Source organism: Salvelinus namaycush, chromosome 17, assembly GCF_016432855.1.
Source record: "Salvelinus namaycush isolate Seneca chromosome 17, SaNama_1.0, whole genome shotgun sequence".
NCBI lineage: Eukaryota > Metazoa > Chordata > Actinopteri > Salmoniformes > Salmonidae > Salvelinus > Salvelinus namaycush.
The window spans coordinates 23,563,569-23,583,844 of record NC_052323.1 but is presented as its reverse complement, the minus strand read 5'-3'; the positions used below and the strand labels follow the sequence as shown (position 1 = coordinate 23,583,844).

Here is a 20,276-nt window from a genome sequence, read left to right as displayed (position 1 = left end):
TCTCACACAACCATGGATATTAAATCATGGGTGTAGGGGCTGATGAAAAGTTGAGGCTGTGTGACGAGGGATACATCTGTTCCACAGCTGACAGTACACGTGGAAACTTAATCAGGAGTTTGGCCTGTTTTTACCTTACCATCGTAAAATGCTAACGATTATTATAATCATGGAAAGCTAGCTCGGAGAAGAGCTTAGTGAGATGAAGTTCACAACAGTCAGTGTTGTATTGTGAAGTGTCATTTTTATAACGGGTTAGCCTATAGTTTTCCATTACACTTGCGATAATACTGCCATTTCTCATGAAATAGCTAGTAAAGCAGTTCAATAGTTGATAACTATTAGCACCTAAATAAAATGGAATACAGTCCGGTATTAGGCCTATCTGGTTATTTAAGCTCAAAAATACTTTAAAAGATGTTGTTTTCTGTTCTCATTCAAACTAGGCTAAATCACGCTGTAGTAGCATGTACAGTCCTATAGCAAATATTGATCTGCTTTTTCCCTTAGTTATCCTGTATGTCTATTATACAGACAAAAGTACTGGGGGTCAAATGAATGCGCTCCATGCAAGCAAGGGTATTCACTCTTCAATCTGTGTCCCAAATGGCACCCTATTCCCTACAGTATATAGTGCACTACTTTACACATTGGTTCATGGGGCCCATATGGTTCATAGGGCCAATGGGGTTCACAGGGCCCATAGGGTTCATAGGGCCCACAGGGTTCATAGGGCCCACAGGGTTCATAGGGCCCACAGGGTTCATAGGGCCCATAGGGTTCACAGGGCCCATAAGGTTCACAGGGTTCATAGAGCCCACAGGGTTCATAGAGCCCACAGGGTTCATAGAGCCCATAGGGTTCATAGAGCCCATAGGGTTCATAGGGCCCACAGGGTTCATAGGGCCCACAGGGTTCATAGGGCCCACAGGGTTCATAGAGCCCACAGGGTTCATAGAGCCCACAGGGTTCATAGAGCCCACAGGGTTCATAGAGCCCATAGGGTTCATAGAGCCCATGGGGTTCATAGTAGTGTGTGCTGGGGGACACAGCGGTCTAAGGCTCTGCACCGCAGTGCTAGAGGCTACACTACAGATCTGGGTTCGATGCCGGGCTGTGTCGCAGCCGGCCGCGACCGGGAGACCCATAAGGCGGCGCACAATTGGCCCAGCGTCGTCCAGGTTTGGCCGGCTGGGATGTCCTTGTCCCATCGCACTCTAGCGACTCCTTGTGTGGGGCCGGGTGCATGCAAGCTGACTGTGGTCGCCAGGTGTACGGTGTTTCCTCCGACACATTGGTGCGGCTGGCTTCCGGGTTAAGTGAGCAGTGTGTCAAGAAGCAGTGCGGCTTGGCAGGATCGTGTTTCGGAGGACTCTTGTCTCTCGACTTTCGCCTCTCCCGAGTTCGTACGGGAGTTACAGCGATGGGACAAGACTGTAACTACCAATTGGATATCATGAAATTGGGGGTAAAAATACAAATAGTGTGTACTAAATAGGAAATAGGGTTCAATTTGCGACGTACCCTCAGTCTGCTCCAGATGATATTATGGAAAGGTCAGTGGGGAAGGTTGTTACAGATGGGGACTAGCCTACTTGGGACAGAACTGTGACTGTTTAATGCCGGGCCTGGTTCAACCGAGCCCACCTCTCTATGTATCACTGGAAACTAAAGCATGTGATGCACGCTGAGGTAATTGAATTGCCCGCACTTAATTGTTGCACATGACTGCATCTCTGGGCAGATATGAAGTGATAACAGTGGATGTGTAGGACTGAAGATTTAAGCGGGAGGCTCCCCTAATCTCTTGGTATGCTCTGTTTTGTATACCCTGATGAACCTAAACATGATCCACGCCAGCTTGACACTGGAACACAAAGGTCATGCAGACATTGTTAGTAGGGCAACACCTTGACCCTTCACAGCTGCCCATTCAGCAGATCTTCCACCAATGGTGTGATGGCATATTGTGTTTATTTATTCTATATATTACATTCTGCAACGTTCAGAATATTGGGTCCCGTGCTGAATAAGCCGCTAGCCCATCTGCCTCCTCCTTGACCATCCAATCAGGCCCCTCTCCCCTCCCTTCCCTAGTCCCCGCCTCTGTGCTGAGTAAGTACCTTGTGTTCCAGCACCCTACGCCCCCCCCAGACAGTCTCTCTCGCTCTCTCCCTCTTTCTCCCTTTCTCTCTTCTCCCCCCCCCCCCGCTGGAAGGTCAGAGCCAGTGCTGGGAGGATTAAAATGAGGAGGAGCTAATCTAGTTAGCTGTTAACTCCGTCTCAGTCCTCCCTCTCTCTGTCTCTTTCTCTCCTGCACGTTTTTTATTTTATTTAGCCATTATGGCCCCTCCCTCCAACCCGCTTTATGGCCCCTCCCTCCAACCCGCTTTATGGCCCCTCCCTCCAACCCGCTTTATGGCCCCTCCCTCCAACCCGCTTTATGGCCCCTCCCTCCAACCCGCTTTATGGCCCCTCCCTCCAACCCGCTTTATGGCCCATCCCTCCAACCCGCTTTATGGCCCATCCCTCCAACCCGCTTTATGGCCTATCCCTCCAACCCGCTTTATGGCCCATCCCTCCAACCCGCTTTATGGCCCATCCCGCTTTATGATTCAGTTTGGACCCTCAGCTCAGGTGTGTGCGTGACTGTGTGCTGGCATCCTAGACACAGAGGTACAAAGGTTTATGTAGGGGAGTTTAAGTACCGCTTCATAATGGCAAATGTCATGTTTTGTCAATGTCAAGCAGACATGGGTAGTGTCCCAAACAGCACCTTATTCACTTCAGTGTACTATTTTGAAATAGGGAAAAGAGTTGCCTTTTGAGATGCACCCTTATTCCTCTGTTACTACCCCTCCATTCAGACACTTGAGTCACAAGAACAGGGCTTCCTTCCTATCTTCAGAGGAATAAGAGGAAGTTGCGTCACTTTGGTCGGCAACTAAAACCGTATGATGTAATGGCAGGCAACCTCAACCCCTAAGGCTGATCTATCATACAGACATATGTGTAGACGGGTAACGGTCTGTCTGCCTGCTGGCCAGTTTATCAATTTACACACCACCATAACCTGTCCCTTCAATTTACACACCACCATAACCTGTCCCTTCAATTTACACACCACCATAACCTGTCCCTTCAATTTACACACCACCATAACCTGTCCCCTCAACTTGCACCACAATAACCTGTCCCCTCAACTTACGCACCACAATAACCAGTCCCCTCAACTTACACACCACCATAACCTGTCCCCTCAACTTGCACCACAATAACCTGTCCCCTCAACTTACGCACCACAATAACCAGTCCCCTCAACTTACGCACCACAATAACCAGTCCCCTGAACTTACGCACCACAATAACCAGTCCCCTCAACTTACGCACCACAATAACCAGTCCCCTCAACTTACGCACCACAATAACCAGTCCCCTCAACTTGCACCACAATAACCTGTCCCCTCAACTTACGCACCACAATAACCAGTCCCCTCAACTTACGCACCACAATAACCAGTCCCCTCAACTTACGCACCACAATAACCAGTCCCCTCAACTTACGCACCACCATAACCTGTCCTCTCAATTTACACACCACCATAACCTGTCCCCTCAACTTACACACCACCATAACCTGTCCCCTCAACTTGCACCACAATAACCTATCCCTTCAACTTACACACCACCATAACCAGTCCCCTCAACTTACACACCACCATAACCTGTCCCCTCAACTTACACACCACCATAACCAGTCCTCTCAACTTACACACCACCATAACCTGTCCCCTCAACTTACACACCACCATAACCTGTCCCCTCAACTTGCACCACAATAACCAGTCCCCTCAACTTACACACCACCATAACCAGTCCCCTCAACTTACACACCACCATAACCTGTCCCCTCAACTTACACACCACCATAACCTGTCCCCTCAACTTACACACCACCATAACCTGTCCCCTCAACTTACACACCACCATAACCTGTCCCCTCAACTTACGCACCACAATAACCAGTCCCCTCAACTTGCCCCACAATAACCTGTCCCCTCAACTTACACACCACCATAACCAGTCCCCTCAACTTGCACCACCATAACCTGTCCCCTCAACTTACGCACCACAATAACCAGTCCCCTCAACTTACGCACCACCATAACCTGTCCCCTCAACTTACGCATCACCATAACCTGTCCCCTCAACTTACACACCACCATAACCTGTCCCCTCAACTTACGCACCACAATAACCAGTCCCCTCAACTTACACACCACCATAACCTGTCCCCTCAACTTACGCACCACAATAACCAGTCCCCTCAATTTACACACCACCATAACCTGTCCCTTCAACTTACACACCACCATAACCTGTCCCCTCAACTTACGCACCACCATAACCTGTCCCCTCAACTTACACACCACCATAACCTGTCCCCTCAACTTACGCACCACAATAACCAGTCCCCTCAACTTACACACCACCATAACCTGTCCCCTCAACTTACGCACCACCATAACCTGTCCCCTCAACTTGCACCACAATAACCTGTCCCCTCAACTTACGCACCACCATAACCTGTCCCCTCAACTTACACACCACAATAACCTGTCCCCTCAACTTACGCACCACAATAACCAGTCCCCTCAACTTACACACCACAATAACCAGTCCCCTCAACTTACGCACCACCATAACCTGTCCCTTCAATTTACACACCACAATAACCAGTCCCCTCAACTTACACACCACAATAACCAGTCCCCTCAACTTACGCACCACCATAACCTGTCCCTTCAATTTACACACCACCATAACCTGTCCCCTCAACTTGCACCACCATAACCTGTCCCCTCAACTTACACACCACCATAACCAGTCCCCTCAACTTACACACCACCATAACCTGTCCCCTCAACTTACACACCACCATAACCAGTCCTTTCAACTTACACACCACCATAACCTGTCCCCTCAACTTACACACCACCATAACCTGTCCCCTCAACTTGCACCACAATAACCAGTCCCCTCAACTTACACACCACCATAACCTCTCCCCTCAACTTACGCACCACAATAACCAGTCCCCTCAACTTACACACCACCATAACCTGTCCCCTCAACTTACACACCACCATAACCTGTCCCCTCAACTTGCACCACAATAACCAGTCCCCTCAACTTACACACCACCATAACCTGTCCCCTCAACTTACACACCACCATAACCTGTCCCCTCAACTTACGCACCACAATAACCAGTCCCCTCAACTTGCCCCACAATAACCTGTCCCCTCAACTTACACACCACCATAACCTGTCCCCTCAACTTGCACCACCATAACCTGTCCCCTCAACTTACGCACCACAATAACCAGTCCCCTCAACTTAAGCACCACCATAACCTGTCCCCTCAACTTACACACCACCATAACCTGTCCCCTCAACTTGCACCACAATAACCTGTCCCCTCAACTTACGCACCACAATAACCAGTCCCCTCAACTTACACACCACCATAACCTGTCCCCTCAACTTGCACCACAATAACCAGTCCCCTCAACTTACACACCACCATAACCTGTCCCCTCAACTTACGCACCACAATAACCAGTCCCCTCAACTTACGCACCACCATAACCTGTCCCCTCAACTTGCACCACAATAACCTGTCCCCTCAACTTGCACCACAATAACCAGTCCCCTCAACTTGCACCACAATAACCTGTCCCCTCAACTTACGCACCACCATAACCTGTCCCCTCAACTTACACACCACCATAACCTGTCCCCTCAACTTGTACCACAATAACCAGTCCCCTCAACTTACACACCACCATAACCAGTCCCTTCAACTTACACACCACCATAACCTGTCCCTTCAACTTACACACCACCATAACCTGTCCCCTCAACTTACGCACCACAATAACCAGTCCCTTCAACTTACACACCACCATAACCTGTCCCCTCAACTTACACACCACCATAACCTGTCCCCTCAACTTACACACCACCATAACCTGTCCCCTCAACTTGCACTACAATAACCAGTCCCCTCAACTTACACACCACTATAACTTGTCCCCTCAACTTACGCACCACCATAACCAGTCCCCTCAACTTACGCACCACCATAACCTGTCCCCTCAACTTACGCACCACCATAACCTGTCCCCTCAACTTGCACCACAATAACCTGTCCCCTCAACTTACGCACCACAATAACCTGTCCCCTCAACTTACGCACCACAATAACCAGTCCCCTCAACTTACGCACCACCATAACCTGTCCCCTCAACTTGCACCACAATAACCTGTCCCCTCAACTTACGCACCACAATAACCAGTCCCCTCAACTTACGCACCACAATAACCAGTCCCCTCAACTTACGCACCACAATAACCAGTCCCCTCAACTTACACACCACCATAACCTGTCCCCTCAACTTGCACCACAATAACCTGTCCCCTCAACTTGCACCACAATAACCTGTCCCCTCAACTTGCACCACAATAACCAGTCCCCTCAACTTGCACCACAATAACCAGTCCCCTCAACTTACGCACCACAATAACCAGTCCCCTCAACTTACACACCACCATAACCTGTCCCCTCAACTTGCACCACAATAACCAGTCCCCTCAACTTACACACCACCATAACCAGTCCCCTCAACTTACACCACAATAACCAGTCCCCTCAACTTACACACCACCATAACCTGTCCCCTCAACTTACGCACCACAATAACCTGTCCCCTCAACTTACGCACCACCATAACCTGTCCCCTCAACTTACGCACCACAATAACCAGTCCCCTCAACTTACGCACCACCATAACCTGTCCCCTCAACTTGCACCACAATAACCTGTCCCCTCAACTTACGCACCACAATAACCAGTCCCCTCAACTTACGCACCACAATAACCAGTCCCCTCAACTTACGCACCACAATAACCAGTCCCCTCAACTTACACACCACCATAACCTGTCCCCTCAACTTGCACCACAATAACCTGTCCCCTCAACTTGCACCACAATAACCTGTCCCCTCAACTTGCACCACAATAACCAGTCCCCTCAACTTGCACCACAATAACCAGTCCCCTCAACTTACGCACCACAATAACCAGTCCCCTCAACTTACACACCACCATAACCTGTCCCCTCAACTTGCACCACAATAACCAGTCCCCTCAACTTACACACCACCATAACCAGTCCCCTCAACTTACACCACAATAACCAGTCCCCTCAACTTACACACCACCATAACCTGTCCCCTCAACTTACGCACCACAATAACCTGTCCCCTCAACTTACGCACCACAATAACCAGTCCCCTCAACTTGCACCACAATAACCTGTCCCCTCAACTTACGCACCACCATAACCTGTCCCCTCAACTTACACACCACCATAACCTGTCCCCTCAACTTGCACCACAATAACCAGTCCCCTCAACTTACACACCACCATAACCAGTCCCCTCAACTTACACCACAATAACCAGTCCCTTCAACTTACACACCACCATAACCTGTCCCTTCAACTTACACACCACCATAACCTGTCCCCTCAACTTACGCACCACAATAACCTGTCCCCTCAACTTACACCACAATAACCAGTCCCCTCAACTTACACCACAATAACCAGTCCCTTCAACTTACACACCACCATAACCTGTCCCTTCAACTTACACACCACCATAACCTGTCCCCTCAACTTACGCACCACAATAACCAGTCCCTTCAACTTACACACCACCATAACCTGTCCCCTCAACTTACACACCACCATAACCTGTCCCCTCAACTTGCACTACAATAACCAGTCCCCTCAACTTACACACCACTATAACCTGTCCCCTCAACTTACGCACCACCATAACCTGTCCCCTCAACTTACGCACCACAATAACCAGTCCCTTCAACTTACGCATCACAATAACCAGTCCCCTCAACTTACGCACCACCATAACCTGTCCCCTCAACTTGCACCACAATAACCTGTCCCCTCAACTTACGCACCACAATAACCTGTCCCCTCAACTTACACCACAATAACCAGTCCCCTCAACTTACACCACAATAACCAGTCCCTTCAACTTACACACCACCATAACCTGTCCCTTCAACTTACACACCACCATAACCTGTCCCCTCAACTTACGCACCACAATAACCAGTCCCTTCAACTTACACACCACCATAACCTGTCCCCTCAACTTACACACCACCATAACCTGTCCCCTCAACTTGCACTACAATAACCAGTCCCCTCAACTTACACACCACTATAACCTGTCCCCTCAACTTACGCACCACCATAACCTGTCCCCTCAACTTACGCACCACAATAACCAGTCCCTTCAACTTACGCACCACAATAACCAGTCCCCTCAACTTACGCACCACCATAACCTGTCTCCTCAACTTGCACCACAATAACCTGTCCCCTCAACTTACGCACCACAATAACCTGTCCCCTCAACTTACGCACCACAATAACCAGTCCCCTCAACTTACGCACCACCATAACCTGTCCCCTCAACTTGCACCACAATAACCTGTCCCCTCAACTTACGCACCACAATAACCAGTCCCCTCAACTTACACACCACCATAACCTGTCCCCTCAACTTACGCACCACAATAACCAGTCCCCTCAACTTACACACCACCATAACCTGTCCCCTCAACTTACGCACCACAATAACCAGTCCCCTCAACTTACGCACCACAATAACCAGTCCCCTCAACTTACGCACCACAATAACCAGTCCCCTCAACTTACACACCACCATAACCTGTCCCCTCAACTTACGCACCACCATAACCTGTCCCCTCAATTTACGCACCACAATAACCAGTCCCCTCAACTTACGCACCACCATAACCTGTCCCCTCAACTTACGCACCACAATAACCAGTCCCCTCAACTTACACACCACCATAACCTGTCCCCTCAACTTGCACCACAATAACCTGTCCCCTCAACTTACGCACCACAATAACCTGTCCCCTCAACTTACACACCACCATAACCTGTCCCCTCAACTTACGCACCACAATAACCAGTCCCCTCAACTTACACACCACCATAACCTGTCCCCTCAACTTGCACCACAATAACCTGTCCCCTCAACTTACGCACCACAATAACCTGTCCCCTCAACTTACACACCACCATAACCTGTCCCCTCAACTTACACACCACCATAACCTGTCCCCTCAACTTACACACCACCATAACCTGTCCCCTCAACTTACACACCACAATAACCTGTCCCCTCAACTTACGCACCACAATAACCAGTCCCTTCAACTTACGCACCACAATAACCAGTCCCCTCAACTTACGCACCACCATAACCTGTCCCCTCAACTTGCACCACAATAACCTGTCCCCTCAACTTACGCACCACAATAACCTGTCCCCTCAACTTACGCACCACAATAACCAGTCCCCTCAACTTACGCACCACCATAACCTGTCCCCTCAACTTGCACCACAATAACCAGTCCCCTCAACTTACGCACCACAATAACCAGTCCCCTCAACTTACACACCACCATAACCTGTCCCCTCAACTTGCACCACAATAACCTGTCCCCTCAACTTGCACCACAATAACCAGTCCCCTCAACTTGCACCACAATAACCTGTCCCCTCAACTTACGCACCACAATAACCAGTCCCCTCAACTTACACACCACCATAACCTGTCCCCTCAACTTGCACCACAATAACCAGTCCCCTCAACTTACACACCACCATAACCAGTCCCCTCAACTTACACCACAATAACCAGTCCCCTCAACTTACACACCACCATAACCTGTCCCCTCAACTTACGCACCACAATAACCTGTCCCCTCAACTTACGCACCACAATAACCAGTCCCCTCAACTTGCACCACAATAACCTGTCCCCTCAACTTACGCACCACCATAACCTGTCCCCTCAACTTACGCACCACAATAACCAGTCCCTTCAACTTACGCACCACAATAACCAGTCCCCTCAACTTACGCACCACCATAACCTGTCCCCTCAACTTGCACCACAATAACCTGTCCCCTCAACTTACGCACCACAATAACCTGTCCCCTCAACTTACGCACCACAATAACCAGTCCCCTCAACTTACGCACCACCATAACCTGTCCCCTCAACTTGCACCACAATAACCTGTCCCCTCAACTTACGCACCACAATAACCAGTCCCTTCAACTTACACACCACCATAACCTGTCCCCTCAACTTACGCACCACAATAACCAGTCCCCTCAACTTACACACCACCATAACCTGTCCCCTCAACTTACGCACCACAATAACCAGTCCCCTCAACTTACGCACCACAATAACCAGTCCCCTCAACTTACGCACCACAATAACCAGTCCCCTCAACTTACACACCACCATAACCTGTCCCCTCAACTTACGCACCACCATAACCTGTCCCCTCAATTTACGCACCACAATAACCAGTCCCCTCAACTTACGCACCACCATAACCTGTCCCCTCAACTTACGCACCACAATAACCTGTCCCCTCAACTTACGCACCACCATAACCTGTCCCCTCAACTTACGCACCACCATAACCAGTCCCCTCAACTTGCACCACAATAACCTGTCCCCTCAACTTACGCACCACAATAACCTGTCCCCTCAACTTACACACCACCATAACCTGTCCCCTCAACTTACACACCACCATAACCTGTCCCCTCAACTTACGCACCACCATAACCTGTCCCCTCAACTTACGCACCACCATAACCTGTCCCCTCAACTTACGCACCACAATAACCTGTCCCCTCAACTTACGCACCACAATAACCTGTCCCCTCAACTTACGCACCACAATAACCTGTCCCCTCAACTTACGCACCACAATAACCAGTCCCCTCAACTTACACACCACCATAACCTGTCCCCTCAACTTACACACCACCATAACCTGTCCCCTCAACTTACACACCACCATAACCTGTCCCCTCAACTTACGCACCACAATAACCAGTCCCTTCAACTTGCACCACAATAACCTGTCCCCTCAACTTACGCACCACAATAAGTTGTTCCCTCAATCTACACTGTTTCCCTTTAGTCCCATTACTCAGTTCCTAAGCTGAATCTAGGAATGTATTATCCTATTTTAGACTGTTAACATTGATTTAATTCAGCAGGGAGCATATTTAGTCAGTTCATTTTAGGGATGTATGACTGTTTAAATAATCCCTTTCTATGGTTCCGTGACAGTAGACCTGTATTGTACTTGTATTAGTACTGTGCAGCTGTCTTCATCGACCTGGCCTAGGCTTTCTACTCTGTCAATCACCGTATTCTTATCGGCAGACTCAATAGCCTTGGTTTCTCAAATGACTGCCTCGCCTGGTTCACCAACTACTTCTCTGATAGAGTTCAGTGTGTCAAATCAGAGGGCCTGTTGTTCGGACCTCTGGCAGTCTCTATGGGGGTACCACAGGGTTCAATTCTCGGGCCGACTCTTTTCTCTGTATATATCAATGATGTCGCTCTTGCTGCGGGTGATTCCTTGATCCACCTCTACGCAGACGACACCATTCTGTATATATCTGGCCCTTCTTTGGACACTGTGTTAACTAACCTCCAAACGAGCTTCAGTGCCATACAACATTCCTTCCGTGGCCTCCAACTGCTCTTAAACGCTAGTAAAAACCAAACGCATGCTTTTCAACGGTTCGCTGCACGACTAGCATTACTACCCTGGACGGTTCGGACCTAGAATATGTGGACAACTACAAATACCTAGGTGTCTGGCTAGACTGTAAACTCTCCTTCCAGACTCATATTAAACATCTCCAATCCAAAATCAAATCTAGAATCGGCTTTCTATTTCGCAACAAAGCCTCTTTCACTCACGTCGCCAAACATACCCTAGTAAAACTGACTATCCTACCGATCCTCGACTTCGGCAATGTCATCTACAAAATAGCTTCCAATACTCTACTCAGCAAACTGGATGTAGTCTATCACAGTGCCATCCGTTTTGTTACCAAAGCCCCTTATACCACCCACCACCGAGACCTGTATGCTCTAGTCAGCTGGCCCTCGCTACATATTCGTCGCCAGACCCACTGGCTCCAGGTCATCTATAAGTCTATGCTAGGTAAAGCTCCGCCTTATCTCAGCTCACTGGTCACGATAACAACACCCACCCGTAGCACGCGCTCTAGCAGGTATATTTCACTGGTCACCCCCAAAGCCAATTCCTAATTTGTCCGCCTTTCCTTCCAGTTCTCTGCTGCCAGTGACTGGAACGAATTGCAAAAATCGCTAAAGCTGGAGATTTATATTTCCCTCACTAACTTTAAACATCCGCTATCTGAGCAGCTTACCGATCGCTGCAGCTGTACATAGTCCATCTGTAAATAACCCACCCAATCTACCTACCTCATCCCCCATATTGTTTGTTTTTTTACTTTTCTGCTCTTTTGCACACCAGTATCTCTACTTGCACATCATCATCTGCTCATTTATCACTCCAGTGTTAATCTTCTAAATTGTAATTACTTCGCTACTATGGCCTATTTATTGCCTACCTCCTCACGCCATTTGCACACACTGTATATAGACTTTCTTTTTTTCTATTGTGTTATTGACTGTACGCTTGTTTATTCCATGTGTAACTGTGTTGTTGTTTTTGTCGCACTGCTTTGCTTTATCTTGGCCAGGTCGCAGTTATAAATGAGAACTTGTTCTCAACTAGCTTACCTGGTTAAATAAAGGTGAAATAAAATACATTTTTAAATTTTTAAATTACAGACACAATAGTTGCCTTTCCCTATCACATGCCAAGTATTGTAGTGAAGCTATTCTATGTGTGGGTGTGTGTGTGAGAATGGGAGCAGGTTTTATTGGTATGGGAAGAGTGTAGTCGTGGTGGGGCGGTCTGCTGCGTGTGTGTCTGAGGTGGGTATGACCGCTCGCTGCCTCGCCTGCCTGTGTTTTGCTGCAGCCTCAGCCTGCATATGCGGCTGGCTGGCTGAATGGCTGGCTGGCTGAATGGCTGGCTGAATGGCTGGCTGAATGGCTGGCTGGCTGATTGGCTGGTGGGATGGCTGGTGGGATTGCATCACGCTGGCCGGGCTGAAAGGGCACCATGATGTAACTGTGAGTAATACTATCTCCAGTGAAGTGAAGCAGCTCAGCACTGTACTGTACTATACTGTTCTGTTCTATACTGTACTATACTATAACATACTATACTGGACTATACTGTTCTGTTCTATAATGTACTATACTATAACATACTGTACTATAACATACTATACTGTACTGTAATGTACTGGACTATACTATAACATACTGTACTATACTGTACTGTACTGTTCTATACTGTACTATAACATACTATACTATACTGTGCTGTACTGTTCTATACTGTACTATACTGTAATGTACTATTCTATTCTATACTGTACTATACTATAACATACTATACTGTACTATACTGTAATGTAATATAACATACTATACTGTACTATACTGTAATGTACTGTTCTATACTGTACTATACTATAACATACTATACTGTAATGTACTGGACTGTACTGGGCTATACTGTAATGTACTGTTCTATACTATAACATACTGTAATGTACTAGACTATAGTGGACTATACTGGAATATATTGTACTATACTGGACTATACTGTACTATACTGTAATGTACTAGACTATACTGGACTATACTGGAATATATTGTACTATACTGGACTATACTGTACTATACTGTACGGTACTATACTGTGATGTGAATGGCATGGAGGAGTGGATGGGGAGTTGCTACTGCTGCACTCTCTATGTGTGTCCCAAATGGCACCTTATTCAAATGTAGTGCACTATATAAGGAATAGGGTGCCATTTGGGACATAGTACGTGTCACCGGCTTACTGCTTCCCAACAGGGCTGATCAGACAGTGAAGACATGTTTTGTATACCCATAACAAGTTATAAAAACATGTAACAAGCTATAACAACCCATAACAAGCTGTAACAAGCTACAAATCAAATCAAATTTTATTTGTCACATACGCATGTTTAGCAGATGTTATTGCGGGTGTAGCGAAATGCTGTAACAAGCAATAACAACCTGTAACAACCTGTACAGTCAGATTACCATCAGACAGATCCACATCCGCCATATGGTTGATGTATTGAGGGAATGACAGTTTTCATGATCGATGGATTGGTTTATACAATCATAGCTCATCTGTAGCGGAGTAATGAACATTCAATGCTGTTATATATGATAATATCACTAATGATGCATACACCAGATGATTATAGTGCACTTCACAGGGAATAAGGTTCCATTTGGGACGCATCCAGAATGTTATGTTTGACATTTCTGACATGTTCCTATCCGTGTCGTTGTCTAGGTGTGCCCACGCCGACAGCAGAGATTCTCCACCACACGCTGAGTATGCTGGTCCGGGAGAGGAAGATCTACCCGACACCAGAGGGCTACTTCATCGTCACGCCCCAGACCTACTTCATCACGCCCTCTCTCATCAGGACCAGCTCCAAATGGTACCACCTGGATGAGAGGATACCTGACCGCCAGCAGCAACAACAACAACAACAGCAACAGTGTACCTCCCCCCTCTCTGGAACCATCACCCCTTCCACTTCTGGCTGTGTCAGGGACAGGTCCCATCCTAAGAACCATGGAGACTCCTATAATAGTTACCGTGACGACCCCCCCAGCCACCACACCACCCTCACCAGGAAGTCCCCTAAGGAGCACCGAGAGGCCTACTCTCCCCACTCCCCTCACTCACCCCACTCCCCTCACACACCCACACAGACCCAGCCCCAGCCTACCTCCACAGAGAAGACCCGGAGCACCCTGAGCTTCCCCTTCAAGTCGGACACCCTGACCAAGCACCGTGAGGGGGGCAGCAGCGGGGAGAAGCAGTCCAAGAAGTTTGGCCTCAAGCTGTTCCGGCTGAGCTTCAAGAAGGACAAGACCAAGCAGCTGACCACCTTCTCGGCCCAGTTCCCCCCGGAGGAGTGGCCTCTGCGGGACGAGGAGACGCCCACGGCCGTGCCGCGCGACGTGGAGATGGAGATCATCAGGCGGATCAACCCGGACCTGACCGTGGAAAACGTGGCTAGACACACAGCCGTGATGAAGAGGCTGGAGGAGGAGAGGGCTCAGAGGAGCAAGGCCAGCTCGTCAGCCCAGCACAGCGCACGCAGCAGGAGGAGCCGCGGACACCGCAAGCCCCAAGGTAAGCCGTCACGCTCCCACAGTAAGACCCGCGCCTCCCGGGGAGACCCCTCTGAGGGATCCAACCTGGACCTGGGGGCTGAGAGGGACTACCGGGCTTACAGCTCCTCCCTGGCTCGCTCGCCACGGGATGCCTCCTTCTCCATGGAGCGCAGCCGTGCCCGACACCTGGCCCACAGCAACCCAAACATCATGGAGTCCCACCTGCCCATCACCCCAGAGTGGGACGTGTCGGGAGAGCTGGCCAAGAGGAGGACGGAGATGCCCTTCCCCGAGCCCTCGCACGGGCCGTCCCACTCCAAGGTGCACCGCAGCCACAGCCACACGCAGGAGAGGAAGTCGCGCAACGAGCGCTCGGACAACAAGGCCAAAGAGCGGTCCCGCTCAATGGACAACTCCAAAGGGCCTCTCGGGGCCGGGCAGATTGGGCCCCCGGACTACTTTGAGCGCAGCCCTGATGAGAGGGACAGAGACAGGAGCCGCTACTACACCGATGACGGGACCTTGAGGGCCTCAGCCCAGGCCTCCCAGTACTCCCACTCGCGGGCCACGCCCCCTGCTGCTAAGTTGGCCACACCCCCTGCTGCTAAGTTAACCCCTGACCCCTGTGGGCCCGACGGAGGGAGAACACTTGAAAATAACAAAAGTAGAGACCGTTTACCTGCCTACGACAGCCAGAAGGCTTATTCTCCTAAACACATGGCTGAGGACTATTTCCAGTGCAATGCATCCACTGAGGCGGTCCTCACTACCCCTAGTCCCTTAGGAAAACCCAATCACGATAGCTTACCTAAGGTGAAGGTGGGCTGTTCGTCCGACAGACAGACCCCTCATCCCCCAGAGTACAAAGAGGACACTACAAAGGGACAGAACGGTGTTAGTTTGCCCATGCCCTGCCAGATGCCTGAGCCTTTGCCAAATGGCCGTTCAGTACAGCACCACAACACCAACTCTGGTAGCATGGACAGGAGGAAGGACATCTTCAGCAAAGACACTCTGTTCAAACCTCCGCCCAACACGCTGCCCAGCGGCTACGGGGACGGTAGCTACTCCAGGTCGAGCACGCTGAGGAAGACCCCGGTCATGTCGTCGGCCGAGGTGCTGGACAGCCAGGAGCACTTTGAGCAGCCGGGCCCCCAGCTAGCTGTGCCCCGGCCCCCCTCCTCTGGCCCCTCAGGGATGGAGCAGGCTGGCTCGTGCCCGGCCGGGGAAGCCTCCTTCGACTACTACAACGTGTCTGATGACGACGAGCTGGAGGACGCCGCCTCAGCCAAGCAGGCAGAGCAGGAGCCGAAGTCCCCAGAGGGCTGTGGTGGGGTCGGAGGGGGAGGGGGGGGTACCATGCAGTGGCTGCTGGAGCGGGAGAAGGAGAGGGACCTCCAGCGCAGGTTTGAGAGGAACCTGACCTTCCCCAACCCCAAGGAGAGTGAGCACAACAACCAGAGCCAGCAGTCAGCCCACTCAGCCAGGCTGGACAGCATGGACAGCAGTAGTGTTACAGTGGACAGTGGATTTAACTCTCCACGGTAAGCCTCGTCGGGTGACAACAACACACTCACACACTCACTCAGCCTCTCTGTTTGTGTGGTCGGTGGTCATGAGAGGGATGGCTTCTTATTCTGTGAATAGACTAATGGTGGGATTATTGTTCTCACATGAGAACATAATGGACTGGTAATATTATTCCATATGGTGCTGTTGATTCTAGTGAATCTGAAGTACAACCTATCATGGTTATAGCCCCGTAGAAGAGACAGAATAGGAGTTTCCAATGTTCCCCAATTCCATAATTGCCTCTCATCCATGTGAACTTTTGCTTTTCTGTTTACAAAACAACATTTTTGCTCTGAATGGATTTGGTTTGCTTTGTTTCTTTCTGATGTCTGTGCTTCCCTCAATGATTCACGTTCATTTGAACTGTGGTATTCTTCTGAGTGTCTTAGTGGATCACTTGAGCGTAAGCCGACATCTGTGTTTTTGTGGAGTTTTTTTTTCTCGTGATACATGGTGTCTGTCACTGAAATATGTCCATTACGGCAACCATTCACATGGCTTTACCTTCAGCCGACAAAGTATTACCTTTTTTGGTCCCATAAGCAACATACAGTCTGGAGGTTTTGGAGGATTTTGATATTCATCGGTGGTAGAGAGAGAAAGGGGGAGTCCCTCAGCTCAGGCCTCTCTCTGTCACAGTGTGCATGGTTCATCTGTCGGGTCACAACTGTCTCAGCTGACACACAGCTCTCTCTTCTCATAACAGAAAAGTTGAGCCTCTAAATCCTAAAAGCCATAACTATAAACAAAGACTTGTTCAAAATGTGATTAAGTCGTTAGGGCATGTCTGAATCTACTTTACCGCAAAGAACGGACCTCACCGTTTTTTAATGTACTTTCAAATTGTGTAAAGAATTGTATTCCGGGTGTTTTTAAAGACTATTAAACTGTGGTCTTACATTATACAGATAGCAACCCCCAAAAGCTTTTGTGCATTACAACACTGCCTGTTTTTGCTAAATCCTTTTCACCCGGGCCCCTCTGGCATAGTGGGAGTGTGTGACGCTTCATTAGGGTCACATGTGTCTTCCTGTGTCTAACCCCGACCACATGCTCCAGCCTCTAAACAAGATGGATGCCCGCGCTAGCGCCGCTCGTCTTTGATTGGTTGGTATCACGCTTAGGTTTGCAGTTCAGAACCTCTGGGACCATCGGCTCATTTGTTTTCTGGCTGAGTTCCCCCTCCCCTCAGCCCCTACCATGTTTCCAGCCACGGCCTCCCGCTCTCCCCCATGGCCAGTAATGGAAAATAATGTCTCTGTATTCAGCAGACGTTTGGCTGTCTCTAGATAATGCTCCTCAGCAGACTGACCTGCCTCCTCAGCAGACTGACCTGCCTCCTCAGCCAGCTTATTCAAACAAGATGGGCAACCTTTTATGGAAGTGATTGTGGAACTGGAAACAGTGACCGCTGCAGATTTGAAATGGCTTGGAGTTGGAGTGGTGGCCCTTCTTTGTAGATTCGGTTGCCTATTTCCCAGCCTCTAACGACTTTGTCATTTTATTTTCCTGTGAAGAACGGTGATAAGAAGTGTGATGTGGTTTTCCACTCTGTTGGGTTGGGATCACACTACTGATCATGTGGAGCTCTTCAGGACAGATGTCACTAATCTCCTGTGTGACTGAAAGGGCATTGGTCCACATATGTACAGTACTTGGTCTTTTGGCCCCTCCCTCCCAGGCAGCTCTGCTCCACCCCTCTCTCCCATAGTCTTGGCCTGCAGATGGAGCCAGTGAGGAGAACCACATCCACCTTTCATGGGTGACCTGGTCTAGCTTGCGGTGAAAAGATAGAAACAGGCATGATCAGACTTTTTTGACATGCTGTTACTCTCTAAATCAGTAAGACACCATTCCAAACAACTATCTTGTCATACAGATATTAATACCTTAAATATTATCAGTAATGTAATGTTCTCTACAATGGAATTGTTTGTAACATCAGACAAACCATGAATGAGAACCACACTTTATAAGTGTCTATATCTGCCAGAGGTTATGTATCTTATGACTCTTCTCTCATTCGTTCTTCTTGCTATCCCCATCTTTTCTTCTCACCTTTTGTACCCCCCCCCCTCTCTCTCAGGACAGTGGTTACAGCAGTTACTGGTTAACATGGAGAGGATATCAAGTTTTGATTTACTTGAAGGGAACTCCCTAACCTCAATAAGTGCTGCCTATAGCTGGAAAACTTTATAGACAACATGTGTCAACAATCAATCGGATACTTTCTGCTCTCACACTATTCCACACAAACAAGGGAAGGCAGCATAACATGCTTCTGTGTTCGGACCTCTCCTTCTTTCTCCTCATTCTCTTCACCATTCTATTGTTCTCTTTTTGTTCTTTCCCTTCCTCTCCTCTTCTTCCTGGCTCAGCACACGAGAGAGTCTGGCCTCAAACACCTCCAGCATCGTGGAGAGCAACAGACGTCAGAACCTGGCTCTGAGTCCCGGACACCTGGGAATCGCCACGGGCAACGGTCCACCTTTCACCTTCCGGACCATTCCAGAGCCACCGCCTACCACCCAACCCGAGAAACTCCAGAAACCCTCAAACTGTTTGGCCTCCATCACCAGTGTGTGACAGTGGCAGGAGAGGGAGATCAAATGAAGAGGGAGGTGTTGGGTTTGGATGAGTACAGCTCCTCCACCTCACTGGGACTGTTATAGTATCCAGACTGGCTGACACAACATACACCACACCAGCCCGTTCAGCGACTGGTATTACATTGTCAATCTGTCATGCAATGGTTTTGGATTAGTTTTCCTCATCTTCTGTTGGGTAATATTTGAATTTGTGATACTCACCACTACATTGTAACACCACTTTAGATTACATTTATAAAAATATTTAAAAGCATTGATCTTTTTCAATCCCATTCTAAACCTTGGAAGAAGAAAAAAAACGTCATTCTACAGGTCCTTTTTTAGGTTTTTGTTTTTACTGAGCAGTTTTTATTTATTTCATGTGACTGATTTGACTTTGACCTGCCAGTTGATATTCTGTCATTTATTTTGGTGTCAAATGTAAAATTTTCTAATCTCAGGTCACGCGTAATTACACTCCTACCATTTTTTGGCTATGTGTGGCTGTTGAGCTTTTTAAACATACTCTTTAGCCCCCTCTGCTGGCTCACATGAGGCTCTTGACACAATGCGATGCATACACAGCCCTGCTAGCTAGACTTTACCTGACCCCTCTGCCATAAGGCCTACATAATGCTATCATGATAATATAACATGTAATAAACCGTTATGTCAGCTCATGACGACTGATTTACAGCTGTCCTAACAGAAACCGTTGTTTAGGCTTGTTAATTGTCTGGCCATACATCTAGACAAATAGCATACCTGAGTAATGGTTTGTGTCATAACTGTGTCAAGTGACATAAGCAGCTGTCATTATGG

The 20,276-nt window shown here is 48.7% G+C and overlaps 1 protein-coding gene across 1 annotated transcript in view; it reads left to right on the top strand.

Annotated features, from left to right (window-relative positions):
- Positions 1-19,452, top strand: part of LOC120062067 (storkhead-box protein 2-like) — a 68,784-nt gene extending 49,332 nt beyond the window's left edge. Inside the window, exons 3-4 of the mRNA XM_039011874.1 lie at positions 14,459-16,838; positions 19,245-19,452. Of these exons, the coding sequence (XP_038867802.1) occupies positions 14,459-16,838; positions 19,245-19,452 (2,588 nt within the window). The remainder of the gene's footprint in view (positions 1-14,458; positions 16,839-19,244) is intronic.
- The last annotated feature ends 824 nt before the right edge of the window (positions 19,453-20,276 follow it).